At 35.4% G+C, this 23852-nt stretch overlaps 1 protein-coding gene across 2 annotated transcripts; it reads right to left on the reverse strand.

Annotated features, from left to right (window-relative positions):
* LOC109822387 (40S ribosomal protein S20-1-like) lies at positions 8418-13119 on the reverse strand. Of its 2 annotated transcripts, none has more exons than XM_020388585.1 (4): positions 13039-13119; positions 12843-12960; positions 12641-12754; positions 8418-8825 (listed from the first exon to the last, which is right to left on the reverse strand). In XM_020388585.1, the coding sequence occupies exons 2-4, from the start codon at positions 12949-12951 to the stop codon at positions 8683-8685; spliced, it is 366 nt and encodes a 121-aa protein (XP_020244174.1). In that variant the 5' UTR covers positions 12952-12960; positions 13039-13119; the 3' UTR covers positions 8418-8682. The 2 variants fall into 2 exon arrangements, with proteins under 2 accessions (XP_020244174.1, XP_020244182.1); XM_020388593.1 differs by having other exon boundaries at positions 13035-13113.

Consider the following 23852-nt stretch of genomic DNA (forward strand, 5'->3'; position numbering starts at 1 on the left):
TGCAGCGTTGGATTCGACCTAACCTTTTTAGACCGATGATAAAAGGCTATTAAGCTGCAAATCTTCCTCTTTCCTTCTTTCTGCCCGAAATTATTTTTGAAATAAGCCCATCCACAAATCTAATCCCAAATTTCAAACCTATCCTAACTTTATTACAAAAATCGACTCACTTTCTGACCCACGTCAGTTTCGTGGCCAGAAAGTGGGTCGATTTAAAAAAATTACGGTCCTAATTAGTCGGGTTGGCAACCTCGACTAATTAGCTAAGTATTAGTAGCCGCAAGCGGGTTAGGTTTGAAAAGCACGACCAAAATGGTCGGGGATGCGAACCACGAACAAAGTGGTCAGGGTTGGCAACCCCGACTAGTTTGCATTTGCTTGGAAATTGTTGGCCTCTTACAATATGTTGTTAGACTTATTCGTGATTAATTCATAGAGATTAAACAACAACAATGAACGGAAACAATACCTGAATCCATAACTATTTAAGCACGGATCTTAATTAGGGTTTGATCTTCTAATCTGAAAGGTGTCTCTTGAATATCTCTTTAGATGGGAATTAGAGAACATAACCTTTAGATTAGGGATCATAACCCCTTATATAGATTTGCAATTTTCTAATTTAGCCTCTCATAAAATTAAAATTGTAGTCTGGTATCTACACAATTAGTCCATGACATGTTTAAATACTCATTGGCCCAATTAACTGATTGATCAATTTATGCAGGTCAACTGAAAAATAGCAACACACTAATATAACATATGTGCCCATAAATAGATTTAATTAGATTTAAATCCAACAATCTCCCACTTGGACACCATATGTTTTCTTGAAGTGTGTATAACCTTATGAGCTCAAAAATTGCTATCACAAATAAGGGTATTTCCAAACAATCTCGTCCATTGACTATATCAATATAGGATCAAAGCGGCATTTGTCACATTTATCGTGACTAAACCCATCAATGGTCACATATACCAATACTTTATCGTGACTAAACCCATCAATGGTCACATATACCAATACAATCAAATGACATAGATCAATCATGGATATGCAGTATGAAAATTACATGCAATGTGATCAGTACATGTATATTTTCAACTAGTCCTACCTTAAACTTTAGTGAGGTCAAAACCGAACATAATGAAACAGAGTGTCTTAACTGAATACTTTATTCTGATCAGACAATACAACCAAACAAAAAGCACCAAAAAATTACAAACTCCCACTAAATCATGATATCCTCGAATAACACCACACCCATATGAGCAGTGTGCTCATGAAAGACCTTGGGTGGCAATCCTTTAGTAAGAGGATCTGCTATCATGGAATTTGTCCCAATGTGCTCTATGGATATCTGTCTACTCTGAACCCTTTCTTTCACAATCAGGAACTTAATGTCAATATGTTTTGACTTAGTTGAACTCCTGTTGTTATTGGAATATATAACTACAGATTTATTGTCACAAAATAACCTTAGTGGTCTTTCAATATTTTCCAAAATGCGCAGTCCAGTGATAAAATTTCGTAACCATATTCCATGATTTGATGCCTCGTAACAAGCTACAAACTCTGCTGCTATAGTGGAGGAAACTATGAGTGTCTGTTTAACACTTTTTTATGATATACCTCCTCTTACTAACATATAAATGCAGCCTGATGTAGACTTTCTGCTATCTTGGCATCCAACAAAATCAGAATCAGAATACCCAATGACTTCCAATTATTCTGATTTTCTGTATGTGAGCATATAATCTTTTATTTTCTGAAGATATCTCATAACCCTTTTGACTGCTATCCAATGATCCATACCAGAGTTGCTTAAGTATCTGTCTAACATTCCAATAATATACCCAATATCCGGACGCATACACACCTAAGCATACATTAGACTTCCTACAGCCGAAGCATAAGAAATCTTCTGCATTTCCTGAATTTTAAGGTTATCTTTAGGGCACTGATTGAGACTGAACTTGTCTCCTTTAGCAACAGGGGTGTCTCTTGGTCTGCGGTCTTGCATACCAAACATTTTGAGTATTTTATCGATATAGCTCTTTTGTGATAATCTAAGTATATCTCGAGAACGATCTCGATGTATCTGGATTCCTAATATAAAAGAGGCGTCCCCAAGATCTTTCATCTCAAAATTCTTTGATAGAAATCTCTTGGTTTCGTACAACATGCATATATCATTAGTGGTAAGCAATATGTTATCGACATACAGAACCAGAAAAATAAACTTCTCTCACTGAACTTGTGATATACACAGTCATCAATAATGTTCATCTCAAAACTGAACGAGATAATTATTTGTTAAAACTTGTAATACCATTGACGATGAGCTTGCTTGAGTCCATAGATGGATTTTCTTAATTCACAAATCATATTCTTTGGGTCTCTTGACACAAAGTTTTCTGGTTATACCATATAAATCATCTCATCAATGTCGCCATTGAGAAATGCAGTCTTAACATCCATCTGATGTAACTCATCAAAATGAGCAACAAGCGTCATGATTATTCTAAAAGAGTCTTTCGATGAAACCGGAGAGAAAGTCTTTGTATAATCAATGTCTTCCTTTTGAGTAAAGCCTTTAGCTACAAGACATGTTTTATATCGCTCTACATTACCATTTACATCCCGGTTGGTTTTAAAAATCCATTTACAACCAATTGGTTTTGCACCTTCTGGTTCTGGCAATGGGACAAGTTCCCAAACCTTATTGTCTTCTATAGACTTGTACTCTTCATTCATGGCATCAATCTACTTTTGAGAGTTAGAACTTTTCATGGCTTGAAGGAAGTTGATTGGATCATCTTCCATCATTCCATTATTTTCCTCATGTTCTTGAAAAAATATAATATAATCATCCGAAATAGCATTTCTCCTTTCTCTCGTGGATCTCCGTAATGGCACTGGTTCTTGAGGTTATTGAGTTTGTTCTTCTGGAACAGGGAGTTGTTCAACATTATCATCTTAAGGTTTCGGATTTACTCCTTGAGCAATAACAGGTATAGGAACCTGAATATTATCAAAAGTAACTGTATGGATTGGGTCTGAAGCTAATTCCTCCTCAAAAACAATGTCTCTAACCTTATTTCTCCCCCCAAACTCAACATCCTCAAAGAATGTTTCTGTTCCCGTCTCAAAAATATTCCTGAGTGTGGGATCATAAAACTTATAGCCCCTAGAGCGTTCAGAATACCCAATAAAGTAGCTACTAACTGTTTTGGAGTCCAATTTCTTTTCATTTGGCCTATAAGGCCTTGCCTTAGCTGGACATCCCCAAATATGTAAGTACTTTAAACTGGGCTTTCGACCAATCCAAAGCTCATAATGTGTTTTAGCAACTACTTTACTTGGTACTCTGTTCAGAATATAAGTTGCTGTCTTTAGTGCTTCTCCCCAGAGTGACTCTGGTAAAGAAGAATGAGCAGCCATACTTCTTACCATATCCTAAGAGTTCTGTTTCGTCTTTCAGCTACATCATTCATGCTAGGTGATCCCGGCATGGTGTACTGTGGGACGATATTACATTCCTCTAAGTATCTAGCAAATGGACCTGAACGTTGTTCACCTGAACCATCATATCTGTCGTAGTACTCACCACCATGATCAGATCTATCGGTTTTAATTCTTTTGTTGAGTTGATTATCAACTTCAGCTTTATAAGCTTTGAACATGTCCAGAGACTCGGATTTTTCATGAATGAGATATAGGTACCCATAACGTGAGTAATCGTCTATGAATGATATAAAGTATTGTTGATCATTCCAAGATGTCGTAGGGAATGGCCCACAAATATCTGTATGTATCAATTCTAAGGCAACTGAAGATCTTTTGGCACCTAATCTCTTAACTTTGGTCTATTTTCCCTTGATACATTCAACACATACGTCGAAGTCTGAAAAATCAAGAGAATCTAAAATGCCATCAGACACAAGATGCTCAACTCTATCTTTTGAGATCTGACCCAAGCGCTTATGCCATAATGTAGCCGAATTTTCCTTATTTAATTTACGCTTAGCACCACGTGATTCCACATGCAATGATTCATTATAAGAAGCAATTGTATCAAGCAAATATAAGTTGTCATAAGTACTCAAGTAATCGGTTCCCACAACATTTGAATTAAAAAATAAACTGAATTGACTATTTCCAAATGAACAATGATAACCTGATTTGTCCAATACAGAAACAGAAACCAAATTTCGTCTAAAAGAGGGTACTGCAAAAGTATCTTTTAAATCCAAATACGAACCAGTTCCTAATAGCAACCTAAAGTACCCGATTGCTTCCACGTCTATCGATTGTCCGTCGCCGACAAAGACGTGTCTTTTAACATCACTTGGTTTTCGGTAGTTCAGGCAACCCTGCATAGAAACACTTATGTGAGTAGTAGCACTAGAGTCTAACCACTAAGTGTTTCTAGGTACAGAAGCTAAATTAACCTCAGAACAAACCAAAGTAAGGAACATACCCTTCTTAGCACGCCAGGCGTGATATTTGGTACAGTCCTTCTTTACGTGTCAAAATTTGTTGTAGAAGAAACAACTCTGATCATCCTTATGTTGTTTCTTCTGAACAGGACCCTTAGCAGCTTTATTATCATTATTTCTTTTCTTGCCCTTATCATTAGAGGCATAAGCCAGATGAGCACTTTCTGTTTTATCTTGCTTCAACTTGTCTTCTTCTTATACACAGTATGAAATGAGCTCATTCAGAGTCCATTTCTCCTTTTGATAGTTATAACTGAACTTAAATTAATTGAATTGTACAAGAAGAGACAACAGAACCAGATGCACTAGTAACTCATCACAAGGATCGAGTTTAAGTGCCTTAAGTTTTAAAGCAATATGAGACATTTTCATAATGTACTCCCTGATATTTCCTTTGCCCTTATACTTCATCGAAATCAAGCAAGCTAAAAGCGTGCTTGTTTCTACCTTATCATTTTTCTCAAAACATTTCTCAATTTCGACAAGGAAATCTTTAGCCTTAGTAATCCCTTCGGATTCTATGCCCCTAAAGACTTTCGGAACGTCACGCTTAATGATCATAAGACTCATGCGATTTGAACACTCTCATTTCTCATACTCCTTCTTAACATCAGGAGTGCTATCCGTATTGAGAGGTTGAGGTTGTTCAGTTTTTAATGTAAGGTCTAGATTCATGCAGCCAAGAATAATTAATATGTTCTCTTTCCAAACCTTGAAATTAGTCTCATTGAGTATGAGAATTGAGCTGATGTTAGCAGAAATTATTACGGCAGATGCATTAGCTGAAATAAATAAAAGATACTCAGAGTATTAACTGTAATTAGTAATCAATAAAATTCAAATAATGACAAATCTCATCTCAAGATATCCAACACAAGATTAATATCAAGTCTTTGGACAGTAATATTAATTGTAGGTGATATCTTGTTACAATGATCAAACATTGACAATAACTCATGTCAAATAATAAAACTATCTTTGGATCGATTCATTATTCACATGTAAACCTTATAATTGTCATACATTTATCATCACAGATGTGTATGCAATCTAAATAAATATTAACCTTCCTTTGGGACGGTTAAATATTTACACGAAAACATACACATAAACATCTAACATCCCTTATGAGCAATCTACACAAGAGAGGTTACTTTGGCAACTTTTTGTTTCAATTAATCATGTAGAATGAGTGATAACTTTAATACCTTAGTGTCATATTATTTGAATTAAAATATTAATTAACTACCAAATTTAATTCAAATAAATAATTTAATTCAAATTAACTGAATTTCCAAAAAAACTTAATTAAGGGCCTCATAGCTTAATTAATTAAATTAAGCACACTAAAAATTGGGCCCATAACTTAATTAGGCCCACAAAATATGTTTTAATTGGTATATCCAATTAAACCATTCTTAAAGAATTTTAGGCCCATAACCGAATGGTTTTAAGTGGGCTTGGACTTATGCAAACCCAATAAAGAATTGATTTTAGTGAGTTTGAGGTCATGTGCCCTAACAAAACCAAGGAAACCCCAAATAAAATCCACCTTCGACTTCTTTTAACCGATGAAACACAATAGACGCAGCCCTCTCCTTTCACCCGACGGGAAAGAAGAGAACGCCAGAGAACGAATGCGAGGTTCGTTTGAGAACGAACGCAAGGTTCGTTTAAATTGAGCACGAGGCTCGCCTGAGAATGAACGCGGGGTTCGACTTGAGAACGAACGCAAGGTTCGACTTGAGAACAAACGTGGGGTTTGACTTGAGAACGAACACCGGGCTCGACTTGAGAACGAACGTGGGGTTCGACTTGAGAACGAATGCGAGATTCGTTTGGATCGAACCGAAGTTCACTGAAGCTTTCAAGCCCTGAAGCTCGCCTAAAATTGAGGTAACCTCCTCCTTAATTTCCGCACGTTTTCAAGCACGATCTCTTGCACGAACACCCCTTTAGGGTTTCGTTTTGAACCGTCACCGCCTCCGCTATCTCCAATTGACAGCGAGGCCGTCAGCAGAACATTGTCGGCAAAGAGTGTGGCGATCGACGATTGACTCCATAAATTGATCTCTTGCTTTCGATTTTGAATATAATTTAGATCCAAACAACCGAAAGAAAAATCAAGCCAAAAGATGAACTTTGCTTAATCCATCCGAACAGCAAATCAAAAAACGACAAAGTCGTTTAAAAAACCCAAGTTTTGGAAGCAACAGTTCATGTTTGCACAAGATCCAAACGTGCACAGATCTTACTAAAAATGAATTAAGATAAAAAAAACCCTAATCTTTATCTTAGATCCCTAAGATTAATCACGGTGGCTCTGATACTACTTGTTAGACTTATTCGTGATTAATTCATAGAGATTAAACAACTACAATGAGCGGAAGCAATACCTGAATCCATAACTATTTGAGCACGGATCTTAATTAAGGTTTGATCCTCTAATCTGAAAGGTGTCTTTTGAATATCTCTTTAGATGGAGATTAGAGAATAGAGAACGTAACCTTTAGATTAGGGACCATAACCCCTTTATATAGATTTATAATTTTCTAATTTAACCCCTCATAAAATTAGAATTGCAGTCCGGTATCTGTACAATTAGTCCATGACATATTTAAATACTCATTGACCCAATTACCTGATTGATCACTTTATGCAGGTCAACTGAAAAATAGCAACACACACTGATATAATATATGTTCCCACAAATAAATTTAATTATATTTAAATCCAACATATGTTACATGTACATCCTTGAAGCAACACTTTTTGAAGAGGCATTTTTTAATTGGTCTGATGCAACTCTGTATGAAGAGCTTCTTTTAATGATATCTAAAGATGCTTGTTATTGGGCCTCTTATAAAATTCCTCCTTCCTGGAGAAGAAAATATTGGAGTTGCCAGTTTCTGTGCACAAAGTTGAAGTGCTTAACCCAAGACATTATCCAGCAATGTAGATATAACAGTACTATAACCCAAATAAATCAAAGCAGACATGAGGAGATTAAAAGTATTAGAAACCTGAGTGGGAATGGTGTGGCCACCTTATTCGGCAATTTATTATCTGATAACAGACCAAATGGTCGAGATTCCCAACCACGACAAATTTGGTCACAAACCTCCCCTGTTCCTTGACCTCGCTCCTAATTAGGTTACTAATTAATCGAGGTTAGCAACCCCGACTAATTAGGATAACAATTTTTTAAAACGATGCAGTTTTTGAATCTGACATAACCAGAAACTGGGTCGATTCTTGTAATAAAGTTAGGCTAGGATCAAATTTTGGGATTAAATTTGTGAATGGGTTTATTTTAAAAAATTCTTCCTTTCTGCCCCTCGGTGTTTTGAATTGGGTAAATTTTAAACGCTACCTCCACTTTCCATTGCTTGTTCTTCCATACAATCATCTCATTTTTTCCACAAAGTACACGCCAAGGCTACATAATAGATTTTTTTCACAAAATACACCTCATTTTTTTCCACAAAGTACGCCAAGAGTACATAATCCATTTTTTTCACAAACTACACTCCGACCCTGCATAATCGAATCTCCATCAACAGACTACATGCATTGACGACCTGCCTTAGTATTAACCCTAGCAGCAGTCACGTCTTCAGGCAAAGCATTCTTCTATTTATCGAGACCTCGTCAAACAAACCCCGAGAAACAAAAGATATGATTAGTCATACAGATGCATGCATGGACTCGAATCAGTTTGCCCTGATAGAGACGGAAATTAACATCAATTTTAGATTTTCGTTGAATATTGAACCCTGGCATCTTATCAACATAGCAAAACAAGCATATAACTCAACCCGAACATCATTTACAAGCAACAAAATGTACCATATCTGCAGAAGAAAGGGCCACAAAAGAGTCATCAGACACTTTTTACAGCCTGTGCACTAATATATTACTAAGCAGATCCATATCATAACATAGCAAGTGTGAAGTTTTCAAGATCTGAAACTAACACAGAACTCTACTCAAAAAATAATATTCAGTAGGAGGCAAATATTTTTTTTGCATTATCCCCAATGACATAATTAACTACTCATTCAACGTTTTTTAAAAAGAAAAGGCACGGTCACCTCTTCAAACTACAGAAGTATAAATTATAAAAGAAATATCTTCTTAGTGAACCATGGAAAGAAGATCTACATATGCTTTAACACCTCAAGGATCCGCTATTGTAACTTCAACCTCAACACCAGGTTCAATGGTGATGGAAGTGATCTGCTTCACTACCTCTGAAGAACTCACTAGATCGATCACCCTCTTGTGCACACGAAGCTCAAATCGATCCCAGGTGTTTGTACCTGAAAACAAGTAGCTCAAAGGTAAGATAGAGTTATGACTTTCCCAAATGCATGTGCAAAGAAACTGCAGGTAGAAGATGAATTATACTATGATAAAAATCAAAATGAAGGTAAGTTGAGGGGTAACTACTGGGTTTCAAGATAATTTAGAAGCGATGTTTAAAACGCATGTGTAGGTCCTTATGTTTCAACTGTATCTTGTGATGACAGACCTATAATCATTTTAGACCTAGAAGCCTGAGCTACTATGGTCTACATTGAGCAACAGAAGCTCAAGTGAGTATTACCAGTCTGGTCACAGCTTGTGCATTGTACCAAATCCAATCAGCCATACATAAGAAGCAGCCTGCCTATACATGCATTATTTCCACTCTGCGAGCTAGCCAAGTTCTACATACAAACTAGTCCAGGTTAAAATGGACTGGTCTCTCCAACATGCTAAGAATCAGGTTATTAGTATTATCACTACAAATGATATGTATTTAGCTATTATAAACTGGTAAGTCCAATCTGAACTTGTCACGGTTCAACTTGTCAAATGAAACCTACAGACACAATATGGTTGAGAATAAGTTGTAATCATCGAATTTCTCAATAGCTTGAGATTGATTATTCAATGTCATGGCAGAGTGAATGTTTTCACATCAAGCTAGATCGTCTATACCACTGCACAAAAGAAAATTCTAGCATCATCTCTACATTCATTTAAACAAACCAACACCAGTTTTCTTAGCCAATCACCTTACTACAATAAACCCAAGTTTATAGAAGTGTCATGATTACCTCTAGTTCATATAAGTATATTGGTTGTATAAGAGCATCTCCAACAACTTCTCCATATTCTTGAAATACTCAATTTTGGGGAATATAGAGTTTTTTTTTTGTCCAACAGATTCCTCATCCCATTCCCCAAAATAGGGAAGGAAGAGAAAAAAATAGGGAGCCTTCACCAAATCTGCAGCATTCTCCAAATTTTTGGGGAGAGCTTTATTATTGTAATAAATACGATTTTTCAAAATGGGGAAGCTGTTGGAGTTGGAGCAAAAATAATTTAGAGAATATGGCTTTTGTTTCTCCATTTTGGAGAAAATTTTGGGGAAGCTGTTGGAAATGCTCTAATGATCAAGGGAAGCATCAAATGACTGATGGATCAACGAAAAAACTCTTTACCTATTTAGTTTATCAAATTACCAGATTTTTAAAGCAAGCAAGAATCTGAGTACAGGTACATCTTTTTTCCATTAGTCATATGATTTCTGCAGATCCACAACAGCAAAATGAAATTTTATAATAAAAAAGTTTCTTTAAGAATGACATATGACTGAACATCAGTTTTAAAAAGCTCGATTTTGAAACTTCATAGACGAGTCTCGGCATCTCAATTATCATTTCATCATCTGATCAGTCAACTTCAGCACCAATGCTGAATAGAGAAAAAAATTTATCAATCTTGATTGATAGATTGATTAGCTGCAGCTAGAAACCATAGCTCTTATAAACAAGAACCATAAATTTTAAAAAAAAAAAGCCGTAGGAGTTGAGAAGTAAAATAGCAAAAAAGCAGAGAAGAGAGTAGAAAAGAACATCATCTATCAAATGGTTGAAGGCGAAATAGCACAAATCATGAAGAGATGGTGAACCAGCATTGAGCATCCCTACTCACTGTTGATATAACTCTTAACAAACAACAAACCACTTCAAATGTACAAGTGATGAAAGAAAGAAAAAAAGCATAAAATACTAAGATGTCTAACAATATATATTTAGTTATATTCCCAACGGGTAGAATACTATGTAGCCTTAAAGAAGAACATGCAATAAGAGAAGAATAAAATCCAGCTCTATCTCTCACTTAAAATTTTTGAAAATAAATTCTCTGCTTTCCCATATTTCTTACAGTTACAGTTTCATCAGAACTCCTATGGCCTTTTAAGTTCATAGAGACAATACTTTTAAGAATAGCATGTAACCGACCATCAGTTTTAAAAAGCTCGATCTGTAAGACTTCATAGACAAGTCTCAGAATCAATCATAATTGTATCATCATTTGATCAGTCAACACCACCCACCAGTTCTGGCAGCCAATACTATTTGTAAAGACTAAACTATTAATTTTCAAAAAGTATATTGAACAGAGAAGAGAATAGAACAATCAATCAAAAAAAACATCTGATCATAATCTAAAGGGCAATACCAGCAGGATTGCTGGAAGTCGGTACCTTTTATCAAATTACAAACCAGTACTGATTTCAAAATAACTGACAATGACTGATACGAAAGAAGATAGTCATCTACTCTAATGTATCATCATCATTATCTAATACGTCGTACCATTACTGGCATATGATAGCTCTTAATGGATGAAGAAAAGAACAAAAATTATCTACAGAGAGAGGAAAAAAGAAAATAATTATCTACAGAGAGAGGCAGAGGAAGATACCAAAATATTCAAAACCAATAAGAGGGTTAAAATAAACAGATGTTAGACGAAAATTAAAATAAAATTCTGATGACTCATTAGAAAAAAAACTTAAAAGAAGGGAAAGCATTAGAAACTACCCTAAAACACATGTTAATCTTGTGTGATCAGTCTGGGCAAGATGTTCCTTAGCAACGATTCCTTCTCTACTAATTCCATGGTGATCGAGACCACATAGAGGCTCTCGATTAAATGTGCGCAATAGCGTATAATAAATTTGAGGGAGAAGGTAAATCACTAAATCGAAGATAAAGAAACTACAGAGTTTATTTTGTATGTTAACTCATTTTAGGATTCCTTTTTATTAGCAAAAGTATCCATTTGAAATAAAAGAGAAACTTTAGCCTCAAAGGAACTCCCACCTTCATATGAAAAAGGAATAAGAATATCCTTAAAAAAAATTAATTTGATATTTTGCTTGTCAATCATCAATGATAGTTGGTAACAAAGCAAATATCAACTTTCATATTAGTTAGGATACTATTTCTCGAGAAAGGGATTATTACTTAAGCAAAAGTCTCTCTGTTATGTTATTTCAAACGGGCAATTTTCTTTAATAAAATTGAGCTCTGAAGGACACTTACTCAAGAAGTCTCCTTCATTCCATGGTCGCGCAGGAAGGGATCATCAACTAAAGGCACTCATCAAACAGACCACCTTCCTTAATCATGCCTACCCATTAATGAACCTAACAATATATTACTTAAAGTACACATCAAACAGACCACCATCCTTAATCATGCATAACCAATACTGAATCTAACAATACATTACTCAAGGTCCTCTTTCTTTAAGACACTCATTTATAAGGGCGACGCTAATTATATACCATGTGACACATCCATCACGACCATCCCCCTTTAATGTTAAAATTCAGAGTGCTCCGATAAAATCGGTACACAACCAAACATCGAGAAAAGCTTAAAAATTAAATTCAGCTCATAAAAAGGAAAATGCCAACCATAATCAACTAAAGGATTACAAAACGTTCAGCGAAAAGCCAAAATGTGAAGATAAGATTACAGAAAGTCCCCCTCATGCTTTGCTTGATTGACACATTTTCATTTGCGGGTCAAATAATCATTGGTTCTTTTTAATAACATCCATTCTGACTAACTGAATTAAATATAGAAAACTTATATTTGTTTCTCCGGGAGTGCAGGTGATTGTTATATCTACAATGCTATCTTTTACATCCCAGTAAATTCAGTAGCAATTAAAAAAGAGAGGACCGAAGTGTCACTTTTAATACCTCAAAATGACAATTATGCAAATCTCACAGCGATTTTTTGAAATTTACCCAGATTTGAATGAAAAGCTCTATAAAAAAAATTACCTTCTCCACAAGGAGATTTCCGTGTCGTGATGAGAAGAACCTTGGTAGGCATCCTCACCGGCCCCTTCACTACCAGTCTCTTATCCTTCGCTCCTTTCACAAGATCAGCACAAACTAAAAGCACAAAAACAGCAACAACAAACTAAAATTAAAAAAAATAAAAACTCAACAAAAATCAAATCAAAGACGACTAAACACTAACCCTTCTCGAGATTCTTGACGTTCTTCGAGGAGAGAGTGATCCTGATGCGGTGGAGCTGCTCCTGGGCTTCTTCTAGCCCTTGCTTCGCTGGCTTCATCGCGTACGCCATTTTTTCACCCTGAATTGAGATTGAAGGAGATTAGAATGTGAAACCCTAGAATTCTAGAAACCCTAATTTAAGAACATGGTCACCTGCCTTAAGAACAGCGGCGCTGCTGCTTCGTTTGTATCTATTTCACGGGTTTTCGAGGGTTAGGGTTATTTTCGCGACTCATTATATATATGGGGACGAAACAGGTCGGGTTTGGCTGCTGCCTTATGCGGAGTTAAAGTTTACGGGCTAACTTCACAAAAGCCCCTGGAGTTTGGAGGTTGTGTTTGTGCACATTACCTCTAGAACTTTATTGTCTCACTTACATAATCCCCTGAACTTTAGAGGCCACGTGATGATATTGTGGGGTGAGCAAACAGTCAGTTCAGTCGGCTTTGACGATTATGTATCAAATCAAAAACTTGTTGCGAAAATTTTTAGTTTCTTGGCTTATTGTTGCCATTGTTTGGACTCTGAGAAGCAAAGAGGAAGAAGAACTGATATTTCTGAGGGGCTCCGGTAATGGGTAAGTGGTTTTTCTTTTGTTTTCGTTGTTCTTTCTCAAGGAGAATGGTCCTCCTTATATAGGAGCTAAACTCATCATCTCTACCCCTCAGATCCGCCCCCATGAGAGATTTTCTCTCAACCACACATGATTCACGTTCTCCACCATTCTCTCAACAGAGAAACAGTGGTTGATTTGGTCATCAATGACCAAGTCAAGCTAACATCTCCCACTTGACCAAATTAACCAAGTGGCATGCCTCCCACTATCCGTGAGATCGGATGTTTCTGCTTACCATTACTCCCACTATCCGTAGAGAGTAACTCTTATTTCATTATTTATGAAATTTTACTTGGACTTATTTATTCCTAAGTCCCATCAAACTTATATGTTTGATAAAAGATTCTGCTGGTATTCCTTTAGTCAAAGGATCAGCAATCATATCTGTAGTAGGGATATAAGTCACTTTGACTTCTCCATTTTCTACAATATCTCGAATATAGTGATACTGGATCTCAATATGTTTTCCTTTGGAGCTATTCACATCACTATTGATTAAGCTAATTGTTGCTTGATTATCACAATAAATATCAATAGGTCCTAACAAATTAAGATCAAGATCAAGATCAATCAAAAACCGTCTTATCCAGACAGCATGTGTAGTTGTCATACTGCAATCTATATATTCAGCTTCTTGCGTATATCTAGCAACATACCCTTGTTTCTTGCTACTCCAAGAAACAGCTCCTCCTCCAAAGATAAATAAGTGTCCTGAAGTGGACTTTTCATCATCTTTATCACCTTCGAAATCAGCATCGGAATAACTGAGGAGTTCAAGCGAATCAGCTTGATAAACTAATCTATGAGTCAATGTACCTCTGATATACTTCATAATCCTTTTAATAGCTTCCCAATGTGCTGGTCCTGGATTACTTTGATATCTACTGACCAGACTCACAGCATAAGCTATATCAGGTCTGGTGCACAACATTGCATACATCAAGCTTCCAATTGCTTGAGCATAAGGAATATCTAATGGCTTCTGCCCCTCTCCAGGACTTTGCTCTTTACATAATCTCTTTCCCATAACCAACGGAGTTGGTGCCGGATTGGAATTCTCCATTCCAAACCTTTTAAGAACTGATCTTAAATATTTTTCTTAGTTTAAACTTAGCATTCTAGACTTTTTATCTCGAATTATTTGAATTCCAAGAATATATGATGTATCTCCCATGTCTTTCATCTCAAACTTTTCGCTGAGATCTGTCTTGGTTTTATTCAACATTTCTATATCATTTCCAGAGAGCAACATATCATCCACATAAAAGGATAATATAGTAAACTTGCTCCCATTTTTCAAGACATATACACAATTATCTAATTTATTTTGAATAAAACCAAGTTTAGTAACTGCATCATGAAATTTGAGATACCATTGTCTAGAAGACTGTTTTAAACCATATAGAGATTTTATTAATTTGTAAACTTTATGTTCCTGTTCTTTCACCTGAAAACCTTCAGGTTGTTGCATATATATTGCTTCCTTCAACTCTCCGTTAAGGAATGCAGTTTTAACATCCATTTGGAATAACTCCAAATCAAGATATGCAACAATAGCCAAAATAATTTTAATGGATGCAAATTTAGCTACAGAAGAATACGTCTCCTGAAAATCTATTCCTGCCTTCTGGTTGTAACCTTTGGCAACTAACCGTGCTTTGAATTTATCAATAGATCCATCAACACGATATTTCTTTTTGAGTACCCATTTGCATCCTATGGCTTTTCTATTTTCTGGTAGATCACATAACTCCCATACCTTATTCTTTTCTATGGAATCAAGTTCTTCTCTCATAGATTCTAGCCATGAAGCTGATTCATGTGATTTCATCGCATCAGAAAAGGTTAAGGGATCTTGTTCTTCTATATTTGTATCCACCGAAAAACAGGATGGCTCACATGAATATAAATAGTAATCATCCATCCATGAAGGTTGTGTTCTTGGCCTTTTGTTGCCTACAACCGGTTGATTAGGTACATTATTTTCCATATGTATTTTATCATTTTCAAGGTTAGGTTCATTCACAATATCAGAGTCATTAGTGGAAACAACACTGTAATAATCATCATCTATTACAGTTAGAGGTTCTGTTTCCTCTTGAACTTGTTCCCCTTCCTCTATATTCTCTAGAAATGTAGTATCTCTGCTTTCAATGACTCCTTTTTCTTTATTATAGAACTTATAACCTTTTGACTTATTTGAATACCCTATGAATCTATACTTTATTATTTTAAAATCCAACTTATCTCTAAGTTGACATGGAATGAGAACATGGGCTATAGATCCCCACTTCCTGAGATGACTCAAATTAGGTTTCCTCCCATTCCATAATTCATAAGGTGTAGATACAACTGATTTGGTGGGAATTCTATTTAAAATGTAGTTTGCAGTTAACAATGCTTCTTCCCAAAAGTTTTTAGAGAGACCAGAATGAGACAACATGCACCTAACTACATTTAATAATGTTTTGTTTTTTCTTTCAACAACACCATTCTGTTGTGGCGTATATGGCATTGTTGTATGCCTTTTAATTCCATGCTGAATACAATAACTTTCAAATTCTTTAGAATTATATTCTTCACCTCTATCAGTTCTCAGAATTTTGATTTTCAATCCAAGTTGGTTTTTAACTTCTGTCTTATATCTCTTAAAGCAGTCAAAAGCTTCTAATTTTCTGGATATAAGATAGACGTGTGCAAACTTGGAATAATCATCTATAAAAGTAATAAAATATTCTTTATTACTATGAGTTTTGACACTTAGGAGACCACAAATATCCGAGTGTATCAACCCTAAAAGTTCATTGGCTCCGCCAATAAAAGATTTTCTAGTCATTTTACCAGTTAAACAATGTTCACATTGTGGCAATTGAACATTAGATAGTGTAGGAAGCAAGTTCATTCTGATAATTTCTTTTATTTTTGAAATACTAGCATGTCCTAGTCTAGAATACCACAATTCAGATTCAGAAATATAACAAGACAAGTAGTTCAAATTTGAAATTTTATTATCAAAATTATTACAAACTACTGGAAGAATGCATAATTCATGCTCGGGCACATATTTACCCATAGCATACACTTTATTATTCTTGCCTATAGAAACCCTGTTATTATAGAACCTCACTTCCAGGCCTTTCTTCATCAAGCTGGGAACAGAGATTAGATTGCGTCTAATTCCTGGCGCATAGAACACATCTTTGAGGACAAGAATGCTGTCCCCCAAGATCCAATCTATACGAACCAATACCTTCTACATTGAGATAGGTATTATTTCCCATATAGATTCTCTGTTCTCCTTTCTTCAGCTCGGTGAATTCTACGACTCCATCTTGTCCTTTGCGATATGCCTAGTCGCACCGGAGTCGATCCACCAACCACTGATATCCGTCATCACAGCATTACATTCCGTCACACCGACGAATTCTCTTTTGCTAGTGCCCCATTGTTCTGGATGCTTATAGCCTCCCTTATTCTCCTGTTTTTCACCTTGTGGGCAATTGGGTTTGAAATGCCCGAACTTTCCACAATTGTAGCAGGCTCCACGAGGTACTTTCTTTCTCTTGAACTACTGCGATTTTCGGTCCTCGTGGTTGTGGTTTACTAGAACCGGGTTTTTTATAGCTTTTAGCATTATGCCTCTGGCGGACATAATTCAGCTCCTGCTGCACCATATTCAGTTCTGGTTCCTTCCTACTGGCTATTAAGTCATGTTCTATCGCTAGGTGCATAGAAAGATCAGTGACAGACTTAATGGCAGGGGTCATTTTTTATGACTATTCAAAATGGTTGCTACTTGCATTCTTTCCTGGATTTCGGTCCCAGCAGTGGATAAGTCCTTAGCCATGACAATCATTTTATTTATATGTTCTACGACATTGTCTCCCTCTTGCATACGACAAGAATTATACTTATGCAAGAGGAGTTGAATGTTAACTTCAGAAGCAGTGTCGTATTTTTCTTTTATTGCATTCCACATGTCCATGGAAGTTTTATAAGTTTCAAAAACTTTGATTAAATTATCTTACATGAACATGAGCATAAGGCTTTTCGCCATTTTGTCTTTCGACTTTCCACTGCTCAAACCCTTTCTTTTCTTCAGGTGTTGATTTATCAGTAAGGGTTGGAGCAGCGGTTTCGATTACATCATCAATGTTGTCATGAATAAGAGCATATCCTATTTTTCTATGCCACATATCATAATTACTATCAATAAATTTGTTAATTTTTCCTAGTTCTGATAGAACGAGTTTACTAGCCATTTGGTAAAGAACTAAAACTAAATTCAATTTTAAATATGTAGAAGGTTGATATTTTGACAATTATACTAAAAAATAATAAAGTTAGATAAATAAAAAATTAAAATGAACCTGATTTTTGTGAGTTGAGAAACGAAGCTCCAATTTGAGCGAGATTGTCACTCAGCGGTGTAGATTGGATCAGCACTTCTCGAAGTTTTGTCGTCGTTTCTGACTGGATTGGAGATGATCAAGTTGGAACAGCCGGGCCAACAAACAAGCACAGATTCAAGGCCCAACAAGAAGGCCCAATTTATGTTACTGCAGATGTATGCTTTGAGCTCACGTGCTTTGATGGGAGAGAGCCTTGAAGATGTGTTAATACGTTTGTAGGACTAGTGAACAATAGGGATGTTGATTCTAGGACCAGTAAACAATAGGGATATAGACTATATAGTAGGACGAAAACAATAAGACCTGCTAGTTGGATGTAGACATATGGGTGTAGGTTAGGCTTGTAGGTGTAGGCCTGTGGCTAGGCTATGAACAAAGAGTAGGACCGAAAAATAAAAGGGAGTAGGCTATGAACAACAGTTTTGAAACAACAGAGAGTAGACTAGATTAACTTTGAGTAGGCTGTCTTTTAACCGAAGGATATAGGGTAGGCTTTACTTTTCTTCTTCAAGAATGTTGTTACTGGTTCTTCTTCTTTAACTAAACTTTTCTTCTTCAACAGAGAGGGCTTCTTTGTTGGGAAAATAGCAGAATAAGAGATGATGAAGAACCTTCAGCTCTGATACCACCAGTGTTTGGACTCTGAGAAGCAAAGAGGAAGAAGAATTGATATTTCTGAGGGGCTCCGGTAATGGGTAAGTGGTTTTTCTTTTGTTTTCGTTGTTCTTTCTCAAGGAGAATGATCCTCCTTATATAGGGGCTAAACTCATCATCTCTACCCCTCAGATCCGTCCCCATGAGAGATTTTCTCTCAACCACCCATGATTCAAGTTCTCCATCATTTTCTCAACAGAGAAACAGTGGTTGATTTGGTCATCAATGACCAAGTCAAGCTAACAGCCATAATACTCGAAGGTGCCACCCTTTTTTTAACTTTTTATTATAAAGTTTTATTTCGACAATTTGATACCCAAAATGCCAAAAAGGTTTGACAAAAATTTTACTCAGGAATATCTTCCTATAGAAGTGAATGAGAAATAAATTTATGGCGGACAAATTTTCAAAACCAACCTATTTGGACTTTTATTCCCCAAAAACGACCCCATTCAAAAATAATTGCAAAAACCGACCTGGTTTCAGCCTCAGCGCTGAAACCAGGTCGGTTTTTGAAAAAAACTCTCCGAAACTTCACGGGAGTTGAACTCCCGTGAAGTTTCATAGTTCAAAAAACTTCACGGGAGTTCAACTCCCGTGAAGTTTCGGAGAGTTTTTTTTCAAAAACCGACCTGGTTTCAGCGCTGAGGCTGAAACCAGGTCGGTTTTTGCAAATAAAACTGAATGGGGTCGTTTTTTGGGAATAAAAATCCAAATAGGTTGGTTTTGAAAATTTGTCCAATTTATGGCTTTGGGGGATCAATTTGTCTAATTAAGGTGAATTTCACAAAACCCTCCTGTAGGGTGATTTGAGATCCCCAACCTCTGAAATAAGGAAAACCCCTTTAACTTTTGAGAACACAAAAATCGTTGAAATTTCAAAAGTTCCACAAAAATAAACTAACCTTTTTAAGAAAACCATTAACAGTTCCCTACTTTCCTCCATTTTCCTCTATCCTCTCTTCCCCAAGAAACTTGAGAGTGGAATTTGTCACGGGAGCTACTTTAACCGAAGTTAACAGGATTTTGTGGAAATCCCTAAAGTTTGGGAGGGCTTTTTCTCTAAGTTTTCAAAGTTCAAGTGGGTTTTGTTCAAAACAATTTTAAAATTTATTCTTTTATTAACTTCATGACTTCAGCTCATTTTAGGCCATGCACTTCTTGAAGCCACTGGTCCTATTATTCATTGAAATTGTTGGAATATACTTAACATGTGGATAGTTACATAAATGATCTTTGCCAAAATTTCCTAGTGACTGGAGAGTCAATAGCAAAAAGTTATAGGCATAATTTCGTGGAAAAGAGTAGATGCTCTGTATATCAAATCACATCATACCCCCTTTAAAGGCACAAGTTCGGGAAAATCTTTTTATGGTCAATATTACCCTTTACTATTTTAAATATTTCATTTATATTTTAATCTCTCCTAATCATAATTATATCCTATCATAATCCTACGTGAACAATCTATAACTTATTAATTTTTAAAAAAATAATATTAATAAAATATATAAAATATCTTTATGGTATTAGTTTGTTGAGATAAAGAAATTATACCTAGCTAACATACTATAATACATAAAGTATTGCAAAAAAATAAAAAAGTTTTAAAATTGCACAAAATACCTTGAAAAGTTCAAATTTATAAAAACCATCGCAACGTCTAAAAACTTAAAATAACAAACATAAAATCAAGAAATTAATAACAGTTTGCGAAGAATTTTAAATTTGCGGTTAACACCTCAATGTCTCAAAAATTATAGATACGCTCTCAAAAATTTAAATTACAAACAAGCACCTGAAATTCTAAAATTTTATAACTTGCAAACAATATAGATGAATTCAAGAGATTATTATAATGCACCAGAAAATTTTTGATATTTTAAAATTTAAAACAATAAACATGAAATTAAGAAATTAACAGCAATCTCCAAATAATTTAAAATTTTTAATTAACATCCTCAATGTCTCAAAAATTATAAAAACACCCTCAAAAGTTTAAATTATAAAAAATAACCCTAAAATTCTAAAAACTTTAAAACTTGCAAACTGTTAGATCCTAGAGGGGGGGGGGGATGATTAGAGTCTTATGCTAATCTAATCCAATTTTATGCCAATTAAAACTAATTAATAAATTATTCTTACAAGAAATATATACAATATGTTACAAGCAAGAATAAGCAATATGAACAAAGGTAAATATCCTAGCAATGAGATATACTATGGGATATATGCAAGGATATATAATTAACACAAGCGTAAACAATCTAAACTAGATAGTGAGTAATATAATCAACAAGCAATATATAAAGATGACATAAGATATGAACATAAAAATAAGTGCGCCAATGCAATCACAAACAAACGATATGATTACGGAGTTTGGTCCCCACGACCTACGCTCCGCTCCTCACCTCGAGGAGATCCCCACTATCACAACTGGATTTTCTACGTTTACCCGAACAATGTTTATAGCTCCTAATACGGTTTTCTAGTTTACCGAAAACTCTACAACTCACACACTCTTGCAATCCCACTCTACACCCTATCAAGTGTTGGAACTAGACGTGTCTCCTTCAAGTGCTCGGATACAACCTCTCCCTAGGTTCATCAACCGACGCCACTCCTCTTGGAACGATCCCCGACTCTCGCCACACACTTCTCTCGGTGTATAAGTGTATTACAAAGTGAATCTCACAATAAGCACAAATACAACAAATAATTATTCTCTAATATGGATGAGAACACAATGAAAACTCATACTCAATTGTTACAACTCTCACCAACCCAAATATACAATATATACAAATACAATAAGCTCAAGTGGGTGTGTGTAAACAATGAGTGAAATCAAATCAACTAAACTCAATTAAAATCTAGCTTATGAAAATTATGAATAAAACAATAAATAGCTAGAAATAGAGTTTAGAAAACTTCTCAATTGATCAAGATGTAGAGGAAGAATAGTTGGATGCCCAAACACCAATAGATGATCTCCTCAAGCTCTTGTGAAATTGATTTCACAAACTCAAACTTCTAAATGCTTAAAAGCTTCTTAAACAAACTTAAACCAAACTTAAAGCCTTGTTTAAAACTCTTTAAACTTGTTTTAAAAACACTCTCTTAGTTGTTATGAGAACTGAGATCAATGGGGGTATTTATAGCCTTCTAAAACCTCAGCCAAAAACCCCAAACAAAAGACCAAAAAGCCCACAAAATCGAAAATCAGATTCTGTACAAAAATGACCGTTGGGCGATCGGCGGTCGACCGTGGGAAAATAGTGGTCGACCGCGAGCAACAAAAAAACAAAGAAAAGTCTCTGGACATCAGCCGGTCGACCATGACGGTCGACCACGAGAACATCCGGTCAACCGTCACGGTCGACCACGAGCCTCTGAAAAACTTCCTGAGTCTCTGGACTCAGGGACGATCGACCGTGATGGTCGACCGCAAACAGATACTAAAAATATTCAGGTTTTGAACCTGTTTTTATTGATTTTGAAAATTTGTTAAATATAACAAATGATGTCCAAAAATAATAAAACTTTGGGAAATGTATATAAACATGTAAATGAACATGTTACAAAAGGAATTTCTCAAATTTCATTTCCCATTTGTAAAATATCATCATTTTGCAAAATAGTCCAAAACATAAAAATATAAACATATGAGTTTTGACAGTTTAGTTTAACTATGTTTTGAAACTTTACAAAATGATTATATAAACTTAATAAGAGATGTATATAATTATTATTAAGTCCATAAACCAAGAAAACATTATTTTTACAAAATTGCATATTTTGCAAACATTTCAAAAGTAAATATGATTTCATTGAACTAAATAAAATTGACATTGATGAAATCATATATATGCATGTAAGTATGAAATAAAAATATGTTTTCTAATTATATTTAATTATTTCATATTAAAACTTGAAAACTTGAAAACCAAAAAATATATGTATATATAACTATATATATACAAAAACCAAAACGTGTTTGTGTGTATATAATTGAGCTTAAAGTATCAACACACATAATATAAACCTAAACTAAATATTACCCAAGCAATCTTGATCTTCAATAAGCTTGACTTGGTACACTTGCGGATGAAGCTTGAACTTAGATCTTGAACTTGAATTATATTGCTTCAACCACTATATCCGCCAACCTCCATTTGATATGATCGTTATGGCACAATCCACCCAACCTCCAACATATTGTTTGCCTAGAATAAATATAAAACACAAACACTAGATAAACAATATTAGATGTAAATTATTTGTAAATCATCATCAAAACAAGAAGGCCAACACAAACAACAAAAGATGAATTCAAGAGATTACCTCCATGCTCCTAAAAATTTATAATTTATCGAAACAAACCTCAAAAATACAGAAATTGTAGAAAAACTCTTTCAAAATTTAAAAATTACAAAGAACTCTAAATTTTCAAAATTTATAAATAGTACACATCAAAATTAAAAGTATTGGTATCCCTGAATTTTTTAAAAATTAATCTACAGTTTTAACAATTATAAAAAGCACCCTCAAAATATCTGAGTTGCAAGAAATATCGTGACATTTAAAAATTACCATTAACACATGAAACATAGAAGTTACAACTACCAAACTTAAAAGTAATTTTTTAAAAATATTCCCAAAGTTTTAAAATTACAAATCACACCCTCAAATTTCAAAACCACAAAAAGGGCTGAAATCTTAAAACTTAGCAAAAAAATTGAAATTGTTATTGATTCTAAAACCCCAAATACATCTCAGCCCTCCTTCAATAAAAATTCCCAAAAAAACCAGCCCTTTTCTCACGTTACCCCTCAGATTTCGTGTTCACAACCCAACCCTTTTCTCACGCCCCCCCAAGGTGGCATTCATAACCATTCTCCCCTCCTCCTCTTCAGCGTCGCTGCTGAAGCTCGCCCTCACCCTTGACATCTCCTCACCCTCGCCATCACCTCTCCCTCGTCCTCTCTAGCGCTCGAGATTGTCATCGTTGAGATCTCCTCCCCTCCGGCTCCTCGCCCTCAACATCGATATCTCCTCGCTCTCAAGTCTCATCTCCTCTCGTTATTAGCAACACCGCCAAATCCTCGCCCTCACCGCCGCCAACATTTAAGCTCAGCCCTCAGGTCCATCACCGTCGTCGGAGCTCGCTTCGACCTCTTCATCAGCCCTCGTGACTTCGAACAAATTGAAAGCGTCGACGTCTTCGATTTCTTCAAAATCAAAGCCTTCCTCTTCTAAATGCAATAATCCTCCAACTTTATAAG

This window comes from Asparagus officinalis, chromosome 1 (genome assembly GCF_001876935.1).
Source record: "Asparagus officinalis chromosome 1, Aspof.V1, whole genome shotgun sequence".
NCBI classification, from domain to species: Eukaryota; Viridiplantae; Streptophyta; class Magnoliopsida; order Asparagales; family Asparagaceae; genus Asparagus; species Asparagus officinalis.